The sequence below is a fragment of the Oratosquilla oratoria genome, chromosome 6 (assembly GCF_046742065.1).
Source record: "Oratosquilla oratoria isolate Oo_2021 chromosome 6, ASM4674206v1, whole genome shotgun sequence".
Classification (NCBI taxonomy): domain Eukaryota; kingdom Metazoa; phylum Arthropoda; class Malacostraca; order Stomatopoda; family Squillidae; genus Oratosquilla; species Oratosquilla oratoria.
The window spans coordinates 38,996,934-39,015,688 of NC_134782.1; the positions used below are offsets into that span (position 1 = coordinate 38,996,934).

General features: G+C 43.0%; 1 protein-coding gene across 5 annotated transcripts in view; it reads right to left on the minus strand.

Annotated features, from left to right (window-relative positions):
- LOC143026427 (neuralized-like protein 4) overlaps nucleotides 1–18,755 on the minus strand; it is a 101,908-nt gene that overhangs the window by 9,515 nt on the left and 73,638 nt on the right. For all 5 annotated transcript variants that reach the window (XR_012966478.1, XM_076186772.1, XM_076186771.1 and 2 more), the window contains 12 exons: nucleotides 15,440–15,688; nucleotides 14,457–14,614; nucleotides 14,174–14,311; nucleotides 11,118–11,429; nucleotides 10,108–10,605; nucleotides 9,792–9,950; nucleotides 8,018–8,206; nucleotides 6,163–6,561; nucleotides 2,542–2,635; nucleotides 1,136–1,219; nucleotides 762–920; nucleotides 5–131 (listed from right to left, as the gene is read on the minus strand). Coding sequence is in view for 4 of the 5 variants with exons in the window: in XM_076186772.1 (XP_076042887.1) it covers nucleotides 5–131; nucleotides 762–920; nucleotides 1,136–1,219; nucleotides 2,542–2,635; nucleotides 6,163–6,561; nucleotides 8,018–8,206; nucleotides 9,792–9,950; nucleotides 10,108–10,605; nucleotides 11,118–11,429; nucleotides 14,174–14,311; nucleotides 14,457–14,614; nucleotides 15,440–15,688 (2,566 nt within the window). In the remaining variant the exon portion in view is untranslated. The remainder of the gene's footprint in view (nucleotides 1–4; nucleotides 132–761; nucleotides 921–1,135; nucleotides 1,220–2,541; nucleotides 2,636–6,162; nucleotides 6,562–8,017; nucleotides 8,207–9,791; nucleotides 9,951–10,107; nucleotides 10,606–11,117; nucleotides 11,430–14,173; nucleotides 14,312–14,456; nucleotides 14,615–15,439; nucleotides 15,689–18,755) is intronic.

Below are 18,755 nucleotides of genomic sequence, written 5' to 3' on the forward strand. Positions count from 1 at the left end.
TTACGATACTGGAGGTGCAATTAATTTATCTGAAGCATAAGTAATGGTTGGCGAGAAACATAACTGCGAGCCATCACTGTCATCGTCTTTACTTCTACGCCCAGCCAGGGTGGAGCTCACGCCTAATTCTCCTGCAAGATGAAAATTATGAAATCCACTGAAAACATCAATCAATCAATCAATCAATCTGTTGCCCATGGTCTCTCTTGCAGAAGACCCATGGGCCCCCAGGTAACTGACAAGAGTCTCCCGAAGATACCATTAGAGTGACTACGTTACTTATTTGTGCATGATGACTTTAAGGTATTACTCCCATACCTGAACTAACTGGGTGATTTGGAGGGTGTCAAGATATGAGGTAAAATTATCAACCCCTGCTCAGTGTCCACTCTGCCATTCCAGTGCTAAATTTTTAATTCTGAAGGAATAAAAGATTATATACAATATACAGAGATCATTTTCTGATAATGGCGGTTCAAATGTGGGAGGGATTACTTTTAAAGTGCAAGGAATAATAAGTTATTATGGTAGGAAGGCAAACTGGGGAAAAAGAAAAACTTATTTATTGTATGATTTACAGTGTGACATGTTCCCTGTAAATGAGTGAAATGCAAGATGAAGAAAAATGTAATAAACAAGAGAGAAAGGAGGAAGGCAGGAGGGAAAGAGGGAGTGAAGGAGGAAGGTTGTCAAGAAGCAAGGGTCATTAAGTTGGAGAACAAAACAAAGAATAAGAATGGGTTTTTGTCCAATCTACCTACCTGTAAAAAGTAGTTCTCCCTTGTCCAACATGCGACGAATCGCTCCGGGGCGTGTGCCATGGTAGGCCATGTGCCACGATTCGTTATTTTCCCCGACGCCACTCACTAACGCAAATCTACACCACCCAAAAGGCTGTGTGTACTGTTTTGGAGGGTTTCCTGTAAATATATATATAGGTCTAAAAAAAATAGTGTCTTGCTGCAACTGACAGGGTTTGCCCTAACAGTGGTTTCTCACTTCCCACTTTGTGTGAACTGGAAGGTGAGTTATACACTGTGTCCAAGTTACAGGACCTGAATTTAATGCATCAATATTTAATGAGATTAAGTATCAAAGAATAAATCACTCTTGGGAAAGAAACCAATAAACCTACCTTTAGTGTAGTAGAGCTCATCCCCACGGATTTTATGACACGTTTCACAATAACAAACATTACCATCTTGATTAAAATAACCTTCTGCAATGGAAAACCATGTTATTATGAGAAAAGTGTACTATATTTAGTACATTCAAGTTAACTACTTATTACATACAAAGTTAAGAGCAGCTTTTTTATGATACATACCGTAATATTACATATACCAACAGCTTTTCCCCCTTACAAGGGATGTACCCAAAAAACAAAGGCATAAAATCCACTCCCACCCATTCCATCCCCACATACTCCACTCCCATCCCTCCTCCTTATCTTGGCTCCTCCTGGATGATGGGTCATCCCTGCATCTCACCCAATGCCCTGTGTAAACACAGTACATCCATATCAAGGCTATTTCATTTAATTGATAACCCCTGGCTCTCTGTCCCCTCATGAAGAAAAAGAGAAGACAGGGAGAAATCCCTTTGGGCTGTGTCAAAATATCATTCACATTTACTCAATCCCCATCCCCCACCTACTCCCTTCCATGCATCACAACATCATACACAACCATTTTCCACTCACCCCTATCTTCCGTCTTCTCCCTTCCTTCCTCAACAGACATTCCCCTCTTTCCCAATGCTCCTTTTACTTCATCCATCCATCTCATTCTTGGTCACCCCCTTATATTCACTCCTTCCACCTCTGCCTTCCACACCTCTTTTACTAATCTTTCTTCACTCATTTTTTCCATGTGTCCAAACCATCCCAATACTCTTTAATCACCCCTCTCTCCCAACTCCCTTTCCATCCCTGCTCTCCTCCTCACCTCCTCATTTCTCACTCTATCCAATCAAGTAACCCCTACCATAATTCTCAAGCATTTCATCTCAAACACATTCAAACTCCTCCTCTCTTATGTGCCACATATATGAACTAATATGAAAATTATGTACAGCATGCAACTCCACATGGGTAGACTATGGAAATTTTATGCAGTTAAGCTGTCAATGTATAGATAGGTGATTACTTTTAACTTGTACTATCTTTTCTTGGGCTTGTGGGCCTACCACAAGGGAGAACCATGGCTATGGATCAATCCATTGCCCCTTGGTCTCTCTCTTGAAGAAGACCTGCAATGGATTGATTTATTACCTCCATTCTGCTGTCTATACCTATCTCTTTTCTACTACCCTCTTTACCAGCCCTATGATTTCACCCCTTCAACTTTCTTTAGCTATATATATACTTTGGAGCTGTTCTCCGAGTGAAAATGATTGGCTGGCTCCAAGTTCCTCTCCTGAGGAATGTTTGCCACTATTGGTTCTATCCTCTATCTCTTCTCTGGGGTAATGGTTTAATTAATCAAAATAAATTCAACTATTTAATCTATTACAACAGTATAATATCATGAGATACATTACCTGGTAAAGCAAGCGAGTTCTTAAATCTCATACACATGTTTTGGTATTCACAGTTCTTCACCACACTGCTATCAGGCAAGGCACGACTGAATCCCTGCAAATCAGATAAAAACATTATGGTACATGACTCCAAGTTTTGAATTATAAGTAGAGATATATTCATACCTTATATGAATAAAGGAAAAGAGGCAGAAGTTCAAGAAGAAGCTGAGAGAAGTGTAAGAGGTGGTGATGGATAGAATAGAGGTAGGAGTGGAAGAAGAATGGTGGTGTTTCAAGGAGAAAATGACAAGGTGTGGACCAAGGAGGATGGGAGGGAATAGAAGGAAGGGTAGTGAGTGGTGGGATGAAGTGAAGAAGGTAGTAGAAGAGAAGAAGCAAGCTTTCAGGGACTGGTTGCAAAGTAGGATGAGAGAAAAATATGACAGGTACAAAATAATAATAATAATAATAATAAATAACAAAATAAATAAATAAAACAAGATAAAGGAGGCAAAAATGAAAGCAGATGTAAAGTGGGGGAAGAGTATGACAAATTTTTGAAAGTAATAAAAATATGTTTTGGAAGGAAGGGGAGCAGAGTCAAGTAGAAAAGAAAAGGTAAAAGGCACAGATGGACAGGTCATTTTAGGAAGCTGTTAAATGTGGAGGAGGATAGGGAGGGATTGGTGGTAGCAGTGGGAGGTGCTAAGGAAATGAGTGATGGGAGAAGAGAAATAAGAAAAGATGAGGTGCAAGAAGTGAAAATTATGAGAGCAGGTTAGGCACCTGGGTTGGATGGGTGTTGTTGAGTGTCTGAAAAAAGAGATGTACAGTAATAGTGGACTGGATAGTGAGGTTGATTAATGTGTGTCTAAGGGAGGGTAGAGTGCTGGAGGAGTGGCTTTATAGTTTCACTTTACAAGGGAAAAGAGGGACAAATATAAATGCAGTAGTTTCAGAGGGATCAGTTTAACCCCTTCTATACGGTGCCGCACACATAGGCGTCATGAGGAGCAAGTGGATTCGCGATGCTGCCACATCGGCGTCTTGATTATATTTATTGTAGTCGCCTCTGTGTTTTTACATTCTCCCTAATCTGCTCTAAATCCCATTCTCTGTGGTTTTCAAAATTCACGGGTGAAAGAGAGAACGATCGATATAAGCCGTGACTATATTTTATGATGCGAGTATTATTACGACACATCGTACGGCTGGCATTGGCTGCTACCCGCGAGATTTAAGTCCCGTAGTGAAGTGGTTAACCCCTTCCATACGGTGCCGCATATGTAGGTAGCATGAGGAGCAAGTGCATACGCAAGGCTGCCATATCGGCGTCTTGATTATATCTATTGTAGTTGCCCCTGCGTAATGACATACTCTCTAAACTGTCTTCATCACATTTTCTATGGTTATCAAAATTCACGGGTGAAAGAGAGAACGATCGATATAAGCGGTGACTATATTTTATGATGCGAGTATTATTACGACACATTGTACATCTGGCAGCTAATGCTGCCCGCAAGATTTGGGCCTGTACTGAAGAGATTAAGTGTAGCTGGGAAGACTTTTGGGAGGGTTTTAGTTGAGAGGATTGGGAGAGGAACAAAGGGAGTAATTGGTGAGGAACAGTGTGGTTTTAGGAAAGATAGGGGTTGTGCAGATCAGATTTTTGTGGTAAGGCAGATATCTGAGAAACTCTTAGCAAAATGTAAGGATGTTTTTTGGGCCTTTATGGATTTTGAAAAGGCTTATGACAGGGTACAATGGAAGGCACTGTGGGAGGTTTTGTTGATATATGAATTGGGGAAAGATGTTAAGGGCAGTTAAGAGTTTTTACGAGAGTAGCAGAGCCTGTAGTTTGAGGTAATGGTGAGGCTGGGATTAAAGTGTCATAAGAAATGGGTATTTGAGAATGGATGCAAAAAGGAGACTATATGAAGGGGTGAGTGTGCCTATGGCACTGCATGAGGATGAAACTTGGAATTTATGAGAGGCAGAGAGGAAAAGTATAAATGTGTTCGAGATGAAATGACTGAGAAGTATGGTAGGAGTTAAAAGGTTGGATAGAGTGAGAAATGAGGTGAGGAGAGCCGAGGTGGAAAAGGAAATAGCAGATGGGGCTGATGAAAGAGTACTGGGATGGTTCAGATACATGGAAAGTATGAGAGAAGAAAGATTAGTAAAAGAAGTGTGAAAGGCAGTGGTGAACGGAGTAAACTTGAGGGGACAACCGAAGATGAGATGGACAGATGGGGTGAGAGGGGTGTTGAGCAAGAGGGGAATGTTTGTTGAGCAAGTAAGGGAGAAGGCAGGTGATAGGGATGAGTGGAGAATGGCTGTGTACAGATGATACTGTAATGCAAAGATGGGAGAGGACAGAGGATGGGGGTTAGGGAGTGGTTATGTATGAATGATATTTTGATGCAGCCCAAAGGGGTTTCTCCCCTCCTCTTTTTTCTGTATGCGGGGATGAAGAGGGGGAGGGGGTCGCTGATTAAGTGAAGTGGCCTTGCTGTGGATGTGCTGTGTCTTGCTGCATTGCTTCTGATCCATGGAGAATTAATATACATACATACATATACCAAGGCTTTTTCCCCCTTCCAAGGGAGGTAGCCAAAAAGGGAAAGGCATAAAAACACTCCCACCCATTTCATCCCTAAATACACTCCACACCCCTCCCACCCTTCCTCTCATCTGAGCACCTCCTGGATGACGGGTCATCCCTGCACCCTGCCCACCGCCCTGGGTCAGAAGCAGTGTCGCAAGACACAGTACATCCACAGCGAGGCCACTTCATTTAATCGGCGACCCCCCCTCTCCGTCCCCCTTTGCATATAAGGCGAGGACGGGGAGAAATCCCTTCGGGCTGCGTCAAAATTTACTCACACATACTACCCCCCCCCACCCCCCCGCCCATTCCTCCTCATGCAGTCACAACATCATCCATATACAACCCTTCTCCACTCACCCCTGTCTTCTGTCCTCTCCCGTCCTTCCTCAACAGACATTCCCCTCTTCCCCAAAGCCCCCTTCACCCCATCCATCCACCTCATCCTAGGACGTCCCCTCATGTTCACTCCCTCCACATCTGCCTTCCATACTTTTCAAAGGAAAAGAATTAATATGGTAGGGAAGAAAAGGTGGTGGATGGGAATGGAATGGGTATATACCTTTTGACTTGGCAACCTCCCTTGAAAGGGGGAAAAAACCCTTGGTGTATAGATAGATATGAATACCAGACACTAATTTATTTACTTATTTTTTCAAAACTTGAATTAGTTTAATGTCGTAAACTCCTCCTATCACAAGTTGGTAAACATGTTTATTTGGTATAATCAAAAACCATATGTTTACACTTTAGATGAGAGAGATGCAAGGTCCAGGGAATATCCGCTTTGGTTTAACAACTTAAATTATACACAGATACATACATTCCTTTTAACACTGACTCTTAGAAAAACATTATATTCTCACAATACTAAAATGCAAAAAGTAAATACCAGTTTCTTTGAAAACTTATGAAGACTTTCATTTCAAGGCATTCAACAAGAACAGTGCTTTATTTCTGTAATAAGAATAAAACTGGTTGACATGATATGCCCTCCAAATGAGAAAACTACATTAACACTTTCTACTGACCTTTTCCTTGTCCTTACTTGTCGGAGGAGACTGGATATGCGGCGAATGCTGCACCTGAATGTGTGCAGAGGGCCGGGACGAGGGATGTCTCAGTTCATTAGCCTCGTTACTCATGTTGGTCCCTGCACTCAAATTTATACTTGTGTTGTTTGTACCAGAGCTCATGTTCGTACTGGCATTCATATTGGTACTTGTGTTGATATTATCTACAGAGCTGTTGTTACTATTTTCATTTATATTGGTTCCCGAGTTGATGTTGGTGCTTCCAGTAATATTTGTGTGAGTGTTACTATGTTGCTGTGACATTATCTGTTGCCCTTTAAGAATGTTCTTCTTGTTTTGATTTGTCCCAGCTGTGCTGCTCATCACTTCACTGTCCTCGTTACTGCTAATGATGACCTGTTGGGGAACCAAATCATATGCTTAATTTTCTGTGCATGATGAGAAGTAATCTAAGTGACGATAATATCATTCCTTCAACACACCAAAAGGCTTCTTCTCTCACAAGGGAGGTACTCAAGGCATGACCTATTCTATGCCCATCCCATATCCCCTTCAGCAGTGAGAGGGAAGAAGAAATTTGTCATGTTTTCAATGTGTCATAAAAGGTAATAAGTGGGGCAAAGTGATGAGACTAAGGATTCTGCTTGCTTTCTGTATGTTTCTATGATAAATCAATACAACTTCAATACCACCTTAAGAATAATAATAAGAATAATATATATATATATATATATATATGGAAGGCAGAGGTGGATGGAGTGAACATGAGAGGGCAACTGTGGATGAGATGGATAGATGGGGTAAAAGGGGTGCTGAGAAAGAGGGGAGAAGACAGAAGATAGGGGTGAGTGGGGAATGGTTGTATATGGATGATGCTGTAATAGATGGAAGGGAGAGGGTGGGGGATAGTGGTGTTAGGGAGTGGTTATGTGTGAATGATATTTTGACACAGCCCGGAGGGATTTCTTCCCATCTCTTTTTCTACATGAAGGGATGGTGAGGAAGGGGTTGCTGATTAAATGAAGCAGCCTTGCTGTGGATGTGCTGTGTCTTGCTGCATTGCTTCTGACCCAGGGCAGTGGGCAAGATGCAGGGATGACCTGTCATTGAGGAGGAGCCAAGAAAAGAGAGGGAGGGGTGGTGAATGGGAGAGGGTGGGGATGAAATGGGTGGGAGTGGAATTATGTCTTTTGACTTTGGTTACCTCCTTTGGAAGGGGAAAGAGCTCTTGGTTATATGTATATATAGCAAGTCATACTTCCCCTCAACCTTTCAAAAGGATTTCTAATAGAAATGAACAATTTCAAACTAGAAAAAATATCTACAAACACGTTCTTTGCTGCTTAAGGTACACTAATAAAACAAGGGGGGCAAGTTTCTCTCAACACAAGAAGTTCTGCTTGAATGAAACTCTGGTCAGACTATACCATATGTACAATCTACTACCACAGTGACTGTTTTTCACCTAAGCAATCACTCTTGTTTGGAGGGTTTTGTTTACTATGTGGGTATGTGCCTCAACTCTGCCACCCTGGAGCCTATAGAGAAGGCTACAACCCTAATCCAGGAGGTGCATAATTGTAGCTGAAGCCACCACCTTTGCCCTATGTGCTTACACTCTTGGGGCAGGAAACTGTCCCTTCTGTGAATCCAAGGGAGAGTGGGATTTGAACCCGCAACTAATTGAATGTGAGACGAGCATGCTTCCAATTATGCCACCAGTGTGGGCCTTTGGGATATAAACATCTATATACATATCCTCTCTATTTGGCACCAGTTTTCCATTTTGAGGATAAACATTTTAAAACTTATCTTCTACACCCGAACTGGAAAACATCTCCTTTTGCCTTACCTCCTCACATTGTCCGTAGAGGTCTAATATGACGTACGGGTTGGCAGGAATCTCCTTAGCTGCCACTCCCTGGTCCACTCCATTAACGTACAGATGTAGCCGCAACTCATTGTCGACTAAAACTCCCACTTGGTGCCCTCCAATCCCTCCAGCCAAGCTGTCAAGGTCAGGTCCATATCGTCCTTTAATCTGTTGAATAAAGAAATCCACACATTGAGAGGAAAAAAATAAAAAAATAAAAAAATAAATAAATTAATAAATAAATAAATATTCATAATTCCTATGTAAATGAGAATCAGTGTACTTGTAGCATCATGGTTCATTAATGAATAGCTACAGGTCTACAGTAATCTTCTTAAAGGCTACATAATAATAATATAAACAAAGCCTCAAGTTTCATTGACTGAAAATCAGACTTCCTGCAGCAGCCTTGATAAATGATTCTTGGCCCCTCCATTACATCTCTCTGAGAAGAGACTTTGGACTGATGTTTCTGCTGTATTAATATGGGGATCTTTCCATGTCACTAGCACAATATAGTTGCCAGCTCTCCTTGTGGAGGAGACAAATTTGTTTGAGAGGTCCTGGGCCTAACCTGAAGACCAAATACCACCTCCATATGGAGGTAAGGGTCTTGACAGATTTATTTCAAAGATGGGTAGCAGGGATATGATTCTTTCAGTAGATCTTGCAGGATCACCACTAGCATGCATCAATTATTGGTCCTAAACTTTAAATAATATCCATGGCTAAGTGGTGGTGGAGGAGGTGGTGGAGAAGGAGGAGTAAGAGGAGGAGAAGATGATGAAGATGAAGAAGAAACCTCTTCAATATGAGTCGAATATTGGTGAGCAAGTATTAGACTTCCTAATGTACAAAGATTCAATGATACATCACAATAGCGTTACAAGATATAAAGTTACAGCTGTAATATTCCCCTTTTTCTTGTTCTCTTTCACCCTCAATCTGGATAACCACAGGAAATGTGATCAAACCTGTTTACTGATTACAGGGATGACTGCTACAACTACAAAATAAATATAATCAGGATGCCAATGCTGGCATCCTCATATAACCACTTGCCCCCTCAGGACACTAGTGTCAGTGTCCTCATATGCTAAGGGTTAATAAAATAAACACTACTATCAAGTCTAGGAGGCTACTTCCTTGGTCAGGGGGAAAAGGGCCTTTTGTATCTACCTAGTTGTATCTTACAGGAAGGGAAGCTATACTCATGGTGTCCTGTCTCTGTATCTTGCAGTGCAGGGATTCCATGTTGTGGGAATTTTCCACAAATTTGTGTCTGAGAAATTTACTCACATGGGATGTTTTGTGAGCAAATTATATGTTGCAATGAACTTATTTGTGTATATATAATAATTCCTTCTTTTTGTGGGAAAAAATGTGGAAATCCAGATTTCCTTGCGGGAATTTTGTAGAAAAAATCTCACTCATTTGTGAGAACTGGCACAGATCACAGTGACAACACTGTTGCAGCATCTAAATTGTTCTTAAATTTGTGTATGTTTTTTTTTCCACACACTACTGTTTTGTCTAGTCTGTTCCATACACCACTCTGTGTTGAAAGCTGTTTTTTTTTTCAGGTCTCTTCTATAACTGTCCTTTTTGAGCTTCCATGCCCCCTTGTCTTTCACTTAACCCAATTTAGTGGGTATTTACGTATCAAGTCTACCCTGGCTAGACTACTATTCACCTTATACAAAGTTCATGCATGAAGCCTTTATTCATAATACGCAAAAATAGTAATACCAACCTTTACACCATTATAAAACACGGAGTCTCCACAAATGATCCACGTGTTCTTTTTTAGCGACAAAGCAGTGTTTGGAAGTGAAAGCTTCTCAGGACTTTGTGCTGTCACTCCAACCATTAGGGAACTGGACCATCTTGGATTCAAAGCTCCTAGGCGGACCTGTGCACAAGAGACAAATTACTTTGAGACTAAATAATAATGCCCAAGTACAGAATATGCCACCAACAACCAATGGCATATCATCTACCAGCATGTTCAAATACCAATAATTTCTCTAGATATTTGTACACTACTTTACAAAAGAGTCTTTCATTACCTGAAAGAGTACATTTCTTGTTAGAGGCCTTGCAGACATAACAATTCCTTGATTATAACTTTCGGATCTTTTAGCGACCGTTCTATCAAGGGCGAGATGTATATTCTTGCCATGATTTTCATGAAACTGAACTGCTGTAGCAGCTTTCTTATTGTGGCTTTGGTTTTGATTGCTCTGATGTTGTCTGTGTTCACCCGAGGACCTGCCTGCAGACCCACTGGGCCTCCCCTCAGCACCCTGAGGCGGTCTTGGGGTTGCCTGTTCGTTTCGAAGGCCGTTTGCGGAATCTGACATGGAGCCAGCTACCCGTGCACCAAAGTGGCCTGATGACGAAGGAGGCTCTGTGTGGAAGAGCTCAAGGGAATCTTGAGAGACTAGGACATTACCACTGCTGCAGTTGGTTTGAGCATCCAACACAGGTGTTGAGGCACACTTTGAAACACTTGTTATCGTTACGGCTTCTGATGATCCGAAGAGCTCTAAAACACCAAAAACCCTCTGAAATATAAAGTAGTACAAGGTTACAAATATTACTATAGTTACCTGTGTTTGAAAACATATAGCAGCACCTGTAATTTTATCAGCTAATCAATAAATTAGCTAGTTCCCTCTTTCAGAATTCCTACTGCCCAGAAGAAACTGGCCACAGCTAGTGGTTCACCCATTGTTACTAACTTTAGGGATTTTGTGTTGCTATCTGAAGGGGGTGAGAGTATGTCAGTGTAGTACAAGGTGTTCATGTGGTGGTGGTATCTTGGGCATCTGGCGTTTGTTACGGACCTGAGCACAATCAATCCATCTACTGCCCCCGGTCTCTCTTGCATAAGACCTGAGGGCTTCAGGTAACTAGCAACAGCCTCCTGATTGATTGAACCCTATCCCCCACCCACTGTTTAGATCAGAAGCAATGCAGCAAAACACAGCACCTCCAAACAGTGTTTCAATACATGTCAACTCCCTTCACCTCAACTTACTTAAGCTTTGACCAACTAGCTTTTCAGACTACTTACCTTGGTTATGTTTGAAGCTGCAATTCCGAAGTCCTCTCCATTAATGAACAGTCTCATTGTCCCGTCTGTACATTTCTTGATGCCAACTCTATCTCCCATCACTAATCTGTTCAGATTCGGACAGAAATTGAGCCGCAAGACTGTTCCGTTGTTACGTTTACAATCTGATCCTGTGACCCACCACGAGTCTTTGTCTAATCCACCCAATGTGGATGGTAGACTACCCACTGGGTAGGCATCGTTGATACCCAACGTCGTTAACCCAATGCCCATTGCACCTGAATACTGCCCACAAATCTTGTCTAGGCGCACCTGTGGAAATCAAAAGACATTTCTACTACTGTTTCCAGAGGAAGAGGAAGTGGGAGGAAAGGTGGTAGGAGAAAGGGGATAAGGGGAAAAGGAGAAGAAAAGGAAGAGGAGGAGCAGGCCATAAAGGACTAAAAGAAGAAGCTGATGAAAAAGATGAAAAGAGAGGGAAAAGTGAAGAAAGGAAGAAGAGTTAGAAAGAGAGGAGGTTGGAACAGCTGACATTGGACTATTAATGAACATTGAAATAAAAAGAAAAGATAATCAAAGCAAGGAAATCACATTCTGAAAATTTTATACATACATACATATACCAAGGCTTTTTCCCCCATACAAGGGAGGTTGCCAAAAAGAAAAAGGCATGAAATCATTTCCACCCATTCCATCCCTAAGTATGCTCCACTCCCCTCCACCCTCCCTCCCATCTTAGCACCTCCTGGATGACAGGTCATCCCTGCACCTTGTCCACTGCCCTGGGTCAGAGGCAGTGTCGCAAGTCACACCACATCCACAGCAAGGCCGCTTCATTAAATTGGCGACCCCCCTCTCCGTCCCCCCCCCCCCTGCATAAAAGGAGAAGACGAGGAGAAATCCCTTCGGGCTGCATCAAATTTTGCTCACACATACTACCTCACCCCCATCCCCCCACCCATTCCACCTCATGCATCACAACATCATCCATATACAACCATTCTCCATTCACCCCTGTCTTCTGTCCTCTCCTGTCCTTCCTCAACAGACATTCCCCTCTTCCCCAAAGCCCCCTTAACCCCATCCATCCATCTTATCCTAGGACGTCCCCTCATGTTCACTCCCTCCACATCTGCCTTCCATGCCTCTTTTACTAGTCTTTCTTCACTTATTCTTTCCATGTGTCCAAACCATCCTAATACTCTTTCATCAACCCTATCTCCCAACTCCCTTTCCACCCCTGTTCTCCTCACCTCCTCCTTTCTCATTCTATCTAGCCTAGTAACCCCCATCATACTTCTCAGACACTTCATCTCAAACACTTTCAAACTCCTTCTCTCTTCCTCTCTTATGTTCCATGTTTCTGCCCCATACAGTGCTGTTGGCACAATCACTCCTTCATACAGTCTCCTCTTAGCATCCATTCCCAAATGTCTATTCCTCATTACACTTTTTAATCCACCAAGGCATTTACTCGCTTCTCTCAATCTACATTCTATCTCCACCTCCACTCCACCCTTTCCTGCCACATTTGCACCCAAGTATCTAAAACTATCCACTTCCTCCAGTCGCTCTCCCTTAATGCTCACTTCCAGTCTGCTGCCACTTTCACCCCTTGTGCATCTCATCACCTTACTTTTACCCACATTTATCTTCAGCTTTCTTCTTTCACACACTCTCCCAAACTCTGTCACCAACTTTCTCAATCCCTCCTCCGATCCTGCCACAAGTGCAGTGTCATCCACAAACAACAGCTGGCTCACCTCCCACTTTTCTCCATTTTCTTTAACTATCTCCAATACCTGACCCACTACCCTTGCATTCACCTCTCGCACCACCTCATCCATGTACAAGTTGAACAGCCAGGGCAACATAACACATCCCTGACGAAGTCCCACCTTTACCTCGAACCACTCACTCTCTCCATTTCTTATCCTGACACATGCTCTACTACTCTCGTAAAATCTCTTGACAGCCCCTAGAAGCTTTCCTCCTATCCCGTATATCTGCAAGACCTCCCATAGTGCCTTCCTGTCTACCCTGTCCTAAGCCTTTTCCAGATCCATAAAAGCCCAAAAAACATCCTTCCCCTTTCCTATAGCTTTCTCACATACCTGTCTTATCACAAAAAATCTGATCTACACAACCTCTACTCGTCCTAAATCCACACTGTTCCTCACCAATTACTCCCTCTGTTCCTCTCCTAATCCTCTCAATCAAGATCCTCCCATAAGGCTTACCAACTACACTTAACAAGCTAATCCCTCTGAAACTGCTACATTCACACTTGTTCCCTTTTCCCTTGTAAAGTGGAACTATACAGGCACTCCTCCAGTCCTCCGGCACTCTACCCTCTCTCCAGCAAACATTAAATAACCTCACCAGCCAGTCCACCATCACTGTACCTCCTTTTTTTAGACATTCTGCATGGCATCCATCCAGACCAGGTGCCTTACCTGCTTTCATCATCTTAACAACTGCCTTCACTTCATCCTTCTTTATTTCTCCTCCATTTTCCTCATTCATCACTCTCATTTTCTCAGCATTTCCCACTGCAACTACCTTTCCCTCCCTATCCTCCTTCACATTTAGCAACTCCCTAAAATACTCTGCCCACCTTCCTCATCACGTCATTTTCTTAGCATTTCCCCCTGCAACTATCTTTCCCTCCCTATCCTCCTTCACATTAAGCAACTCCCTAAAATATTCTGCCCATCTTCCCCTTACTGCTTTCTCTTCCATTATCATCTCTCCATCTGCACCTTTTACCTTTTCTTTACTTGATTTGCCTACTCTTCCTCTCTTAATTTCTTTCCAAAACATCTTTTTATTACTTTCAAAATTTTCTGTCATACTCTTACCCCATTTCACATCTGCTCTCCTCTTTGCCTCCTTTACCTTGTGCTTTACTTCTCTTTTCTTTTCTTTGTACCTCTCATATGACTCCCTCATCCTATTTTGTAACCAATCTGTGAAAGCTCGCTTCTTCTCTTCTTGTTTCCTCATCCCACCATTTTATAATTTTATAATTGCCTAAGAAATCAGACATTATGTACCTCAAACATTTCCTCCGCTTCTAGTGACCGAGAAGTGAAGATTAGTCCATTATTGTAATGTCTAATTCGGGTGGCCGTGGTATTATTATTACTTAACTGGATATTGGGGCCACAGCAGGGGGAGAACTTATGTAATACCTGAAGAAGGAAAAATAATAATATTTATTCATCATGAAACCAAATAAAATCATACTTAAAAATATGTCATCAACAAGGACATTTACATGCATGCCAACTTCTGGAAGCATTACTTCAACCAATACATTTAACAACTGTTCCTTACTTCACAGCCAACGCTCGCCAGGGTACCAGCAGGCAAGGAGAGGTGAGACATGTCCAGGTACTGAGACACGGACATCAGGGATTGGTCTGGTCGAATGGGATTATGCACTATGGACACTTGTGCACACTGCCCATACAAATCTATTACTCCCCACAGTGCTGTAACACAGAACAAATGGTAGACAAATGGTGTACTACATAGTACATTACTATCTTTTGATTTGGTATAGTGTCACAAACTCCTCCCTATCAAGAGGCCAGGACAGTGCCCCTTACAGAGAATTTTGTAGTACAGAATCTAATGAATGATGCCCTTGGTCCAGCTTGCCTGTGGTAAGGTTCAAACCAGTCACCTTGACCTCTGCCACAAATAGTGATGATCTAACCCTCTTGGTCAGCGAGCATCCGCACAAAATCATCCCGATCTACTCAACAACCTCCTCTTCTAAACCCACCTAGGTCTTCCCAAATCATTCCATCTGTTCCCCTTCTAATCCTCTAGACACACTTCTACATTCATCCTTGTCTCCCCCCCCCCCTTGAACAATGGAACTACATGCACTCCTCCAATCAACAGGCCATTTCCTTCACTTATACACACTTTGAACAATCTCACCAATCAATCTACTATTACAACTTCATTACATGGCAACTCTACACCCTCCTTCACTCCAGAATTTACAAAACAGACGAGAAATCCCTTTGGACTGCATCAATTTCTCATCCATTCACAACCACTCTCCACTCATATCTATCTTTTGCCCTCTCCCTTCTCTGCTTGACAGACATTTCTCTTGCACCTAAGGTCCCTTTCATTTCATCCATTCACCTCATTCATGGTCTTCCTCTCAAGTTTACTCCTTTGATCTCTGTTTTCCACAATCTTTCTGTTTGCATGTCTTCACTTTCTTTTCATATGCCCAAACCTGATCAATTAAACAAATAAATAAATATAGATCCAATATCAATGATTTCAGTACTTACTGGAAGGTAAGTTTTCACATGTGACCCCTTGATCTTCACCATTGATATAAATATGCAATCCCCCATCACTGTGCCTCATCATGCCAATGCAGGTCCCCACCGTTAACGAGTCCAAGTCACACTTGTAGTTGTTCATGATAGTAACTCCATCACGCATCACTGAAGATCCACTAAGCATCCATGTATCATAGTCGATATCTGTCATGGTGCTTGGGAAGTCTATTTCTTCTGGTGGAATAGCAGTTACCCCTGAAACACAAGTACAAAATTAAAAAAAATTGAGGAAATGAAGCGTCTAAGATAGAAAGGGGAAAATGCGAGTGTCATGAATAAGCAGTTTTGCCTCTTAACATCAAACGTTCTAAGAACCATGTTCCCATACCAAGGAGGTGTGGTATTTGATGCAGCCCGAAGGGATTTCTCCCCGTCTTCTCTTTTTCTGCATGGGGGGACAGAGAGGGGGGTCGCCGATTATATGAAGCGGCCTTGCTGTGGATGTGCTGTGTCTTGCGATACTGCTTCTGACCCAGGGCAATGGACAAGGTGCAGGGGTGACCTGTCATCCAGGAGGTGCTAAGATAAGAGGGAGGGTGGAGGGGTGTGGAGTGTATTCAGGGATGGAATGGGTGGGAATAATTTTATGCCTTTTCCTTTTTTGGCTACCTCCCTTGTAAGGGGAAAAAAGCCTTGGTATATGTATATATGTATTATTAAAGAAAATTGTTATTAAAGAAAATGGAGAAAAGTGGGAGGTGAGCCAGCTGTTGTTTGCTGACGACACTGCGATTGTAACAGGATCAGAGGAGGGATTGAGGAAGTTAGTGACAGAGTTTGAGAAGGTGTGAGAAAGAAGGAAGCTGAAGATAAATGTGGGTAAAAGTAAGGTGATGATATGTACAAGGGGAGAGAGTGACAGTAGGCTGGAAGTGAGCATTAAGGGTGAGAAACTGGAGGAAGTGGATAGTTTCAGATACTTGGGTGCAAATGTGACAGGAAAGGGAGGAGTGGGGGTGAAGGTAGAATGTAGATTGAGAGAAGCGAGTAAATGCCTTGGTGGACTGAAAAGTGTAATGAGAAATAGACATCTAGGAATGGATGCTAAGAGGAGATTATATGAAGGAGTGATTGTGCCAACAGCAATGTACAGGGCAGAAACATGGAACATGAGAGAGGAAGAGAGAACGAGTTTGAAAGTGTTTGAGATGAAATGTCTGAGAAGTATGATAGGGGTTACTAGGCTAGATAGAGTGAGAAATGAGGAGGTGAGGAGGAGAACAGGGGTGGAAAGAGAACTGGGAGATGTGGTATAGTGTACTGGGCATAGGACTAATGTGAACTAGTGCAAGGGTGGTGTACTGTGTGCCCGACTTGCAGATGCCTCCCACTACAAGGACCCCTTCCATACTTTTAACAAAGCCCCCTGTATGTATGTGTGCCTACAGCACCTAACACCTTCACCCACGGGCAGTTGCTCTTTAGATTCCTTGGGTACTTGACGTGCCCCCTCTGTACATATAACCTACTGATTAATAAACCCACGAACTACACAACCTGTTTCACTGCCGCCCTTGCAACATGCTTGCAAAGAGGAGATAGGGTTGATGAAAGAGTATTAGGATGGTTTGGACACATGGAAAGAATGAGTGAAGAAAGATTAGTAAAAGAAGTATGGAAGGCAGAGATGGAAGGAGTGAATATGAGGGAGTGTCCTAGGATGAAGATGGATGGATGGGGTGAAAGGGGCTTTACAAAAGAGAGGAATATCAGTAGAGGAAGGACGGGAGAGGACAGAAGATAGGGGTGAATGGAGAAGGGTTGTGTATAGATGAGGCTGTGATGCATGAGGGGGAGTGGGTGGGGGAATGGGGGTGAGGAAGTATGTATGAGAAAAAATTTGATGCAGCCCAAAGGGATTTCTCCCTGTCTTCTCCTTTTCTGCACGAGGGGATGGAGAGGGGGGTCGCCGAATTTATGAAGCGGCCTTGCTGTGGATGTGGTGTCACTTGCAACACTGCTTCTGACCCAGGACAGTGGATAGGATGCAGGGATGACCCGTCATCCAGGAGGTGCCAAGATAGGAGAGAGGGAGGAGGAGAGTGGAATATATGGGAAATGAAATGGGTGGGAGTGATTTCTATGCCTTTTTCTTTTTGGTTACCCCCTGTGTAAGGGGGAAAAAGCCTTTGGTATGTATGTATGTATGTATTATTATTACATACATATACCAAGGCTTTTTCTCCCATACAAGAGAAGTAGCCAAAAAGGAAAAGGCATAAAATCATTTCCACCCATTCCATCCCTAAATACACTCCACATCCCTCCACCCTCCCTCTTATCTTAGCACCTCCTGGATGACGGGTCATCCCTGCACCTTGTCCACTGCCCTGGGTCAGAAGCAGTGTCGCAAGACACACCACATCCACAGCAAGGCCGCTTCATTAAATCGGCGACCCCCCTTCTCCATCCCCCCATGCATGAAAGGAGAAGACGGGGAGAAATCCCTTCGGGCTGCGTCAAATTTTGCTCACACATACTACCTCACCCCCCATCCCACCCGCACATTACACCTCATGCATCACAACATCATCCATATACCACCATTCTCCATTCACCCGTCTTCTGTCCTCTCCCGTCCTTCCTCAACAGACATTCCCCTCTTCCCCAAAGCCCCCTTCACCCCATCCATCCACCTCATCCTAGGACATCCCCTCATGTTCACTCCTTCCACATCTGCCTTCCATACCTCTTTTACTAGTCTTTCTTCACTCATTCTTTCCATGTGTCCAAACCATCCTAATACTCTTTCATCAACCCTATCCCCCACCTCCCTTTCCACCCCTGTTCTCCTCACCTCCTCCTTTCTCACTCTATCTAGCCTAGTAACCCCCATCATACTTCTCAGACACATTCAAACTCCTTCTCTCTTCCTCTCTTTATGTTCCATGTTTCTGCCCCATACAGTGCTGTTGGCATAATCACTCCTTCATACAGTCTCCTCTTAGCATCCATTCCCAAATGTCTATTCCTCATTACACTCTTCAATCCACCAAGGCATTTACTCGCTTCTCTCAATCTACATTCTACCTCCACCTTCACTCCACCTTTTCCTGCCACATTTGCACCCAAGTATCTAAAACTATCCACTTCCTCCAGTCGCTCTCCCTTAATGCTCACTTCCAGTCTACTGCCACTTTCACCCCTTGTACATCTCATCACCTTACTTTTACCCACATTTATCTTCAGCTTTCTTCGATCACACACTCTCCCAAACTCTGTTACCAACTTCCTCAATCCCTCCTCCGATCCTACCACAAGT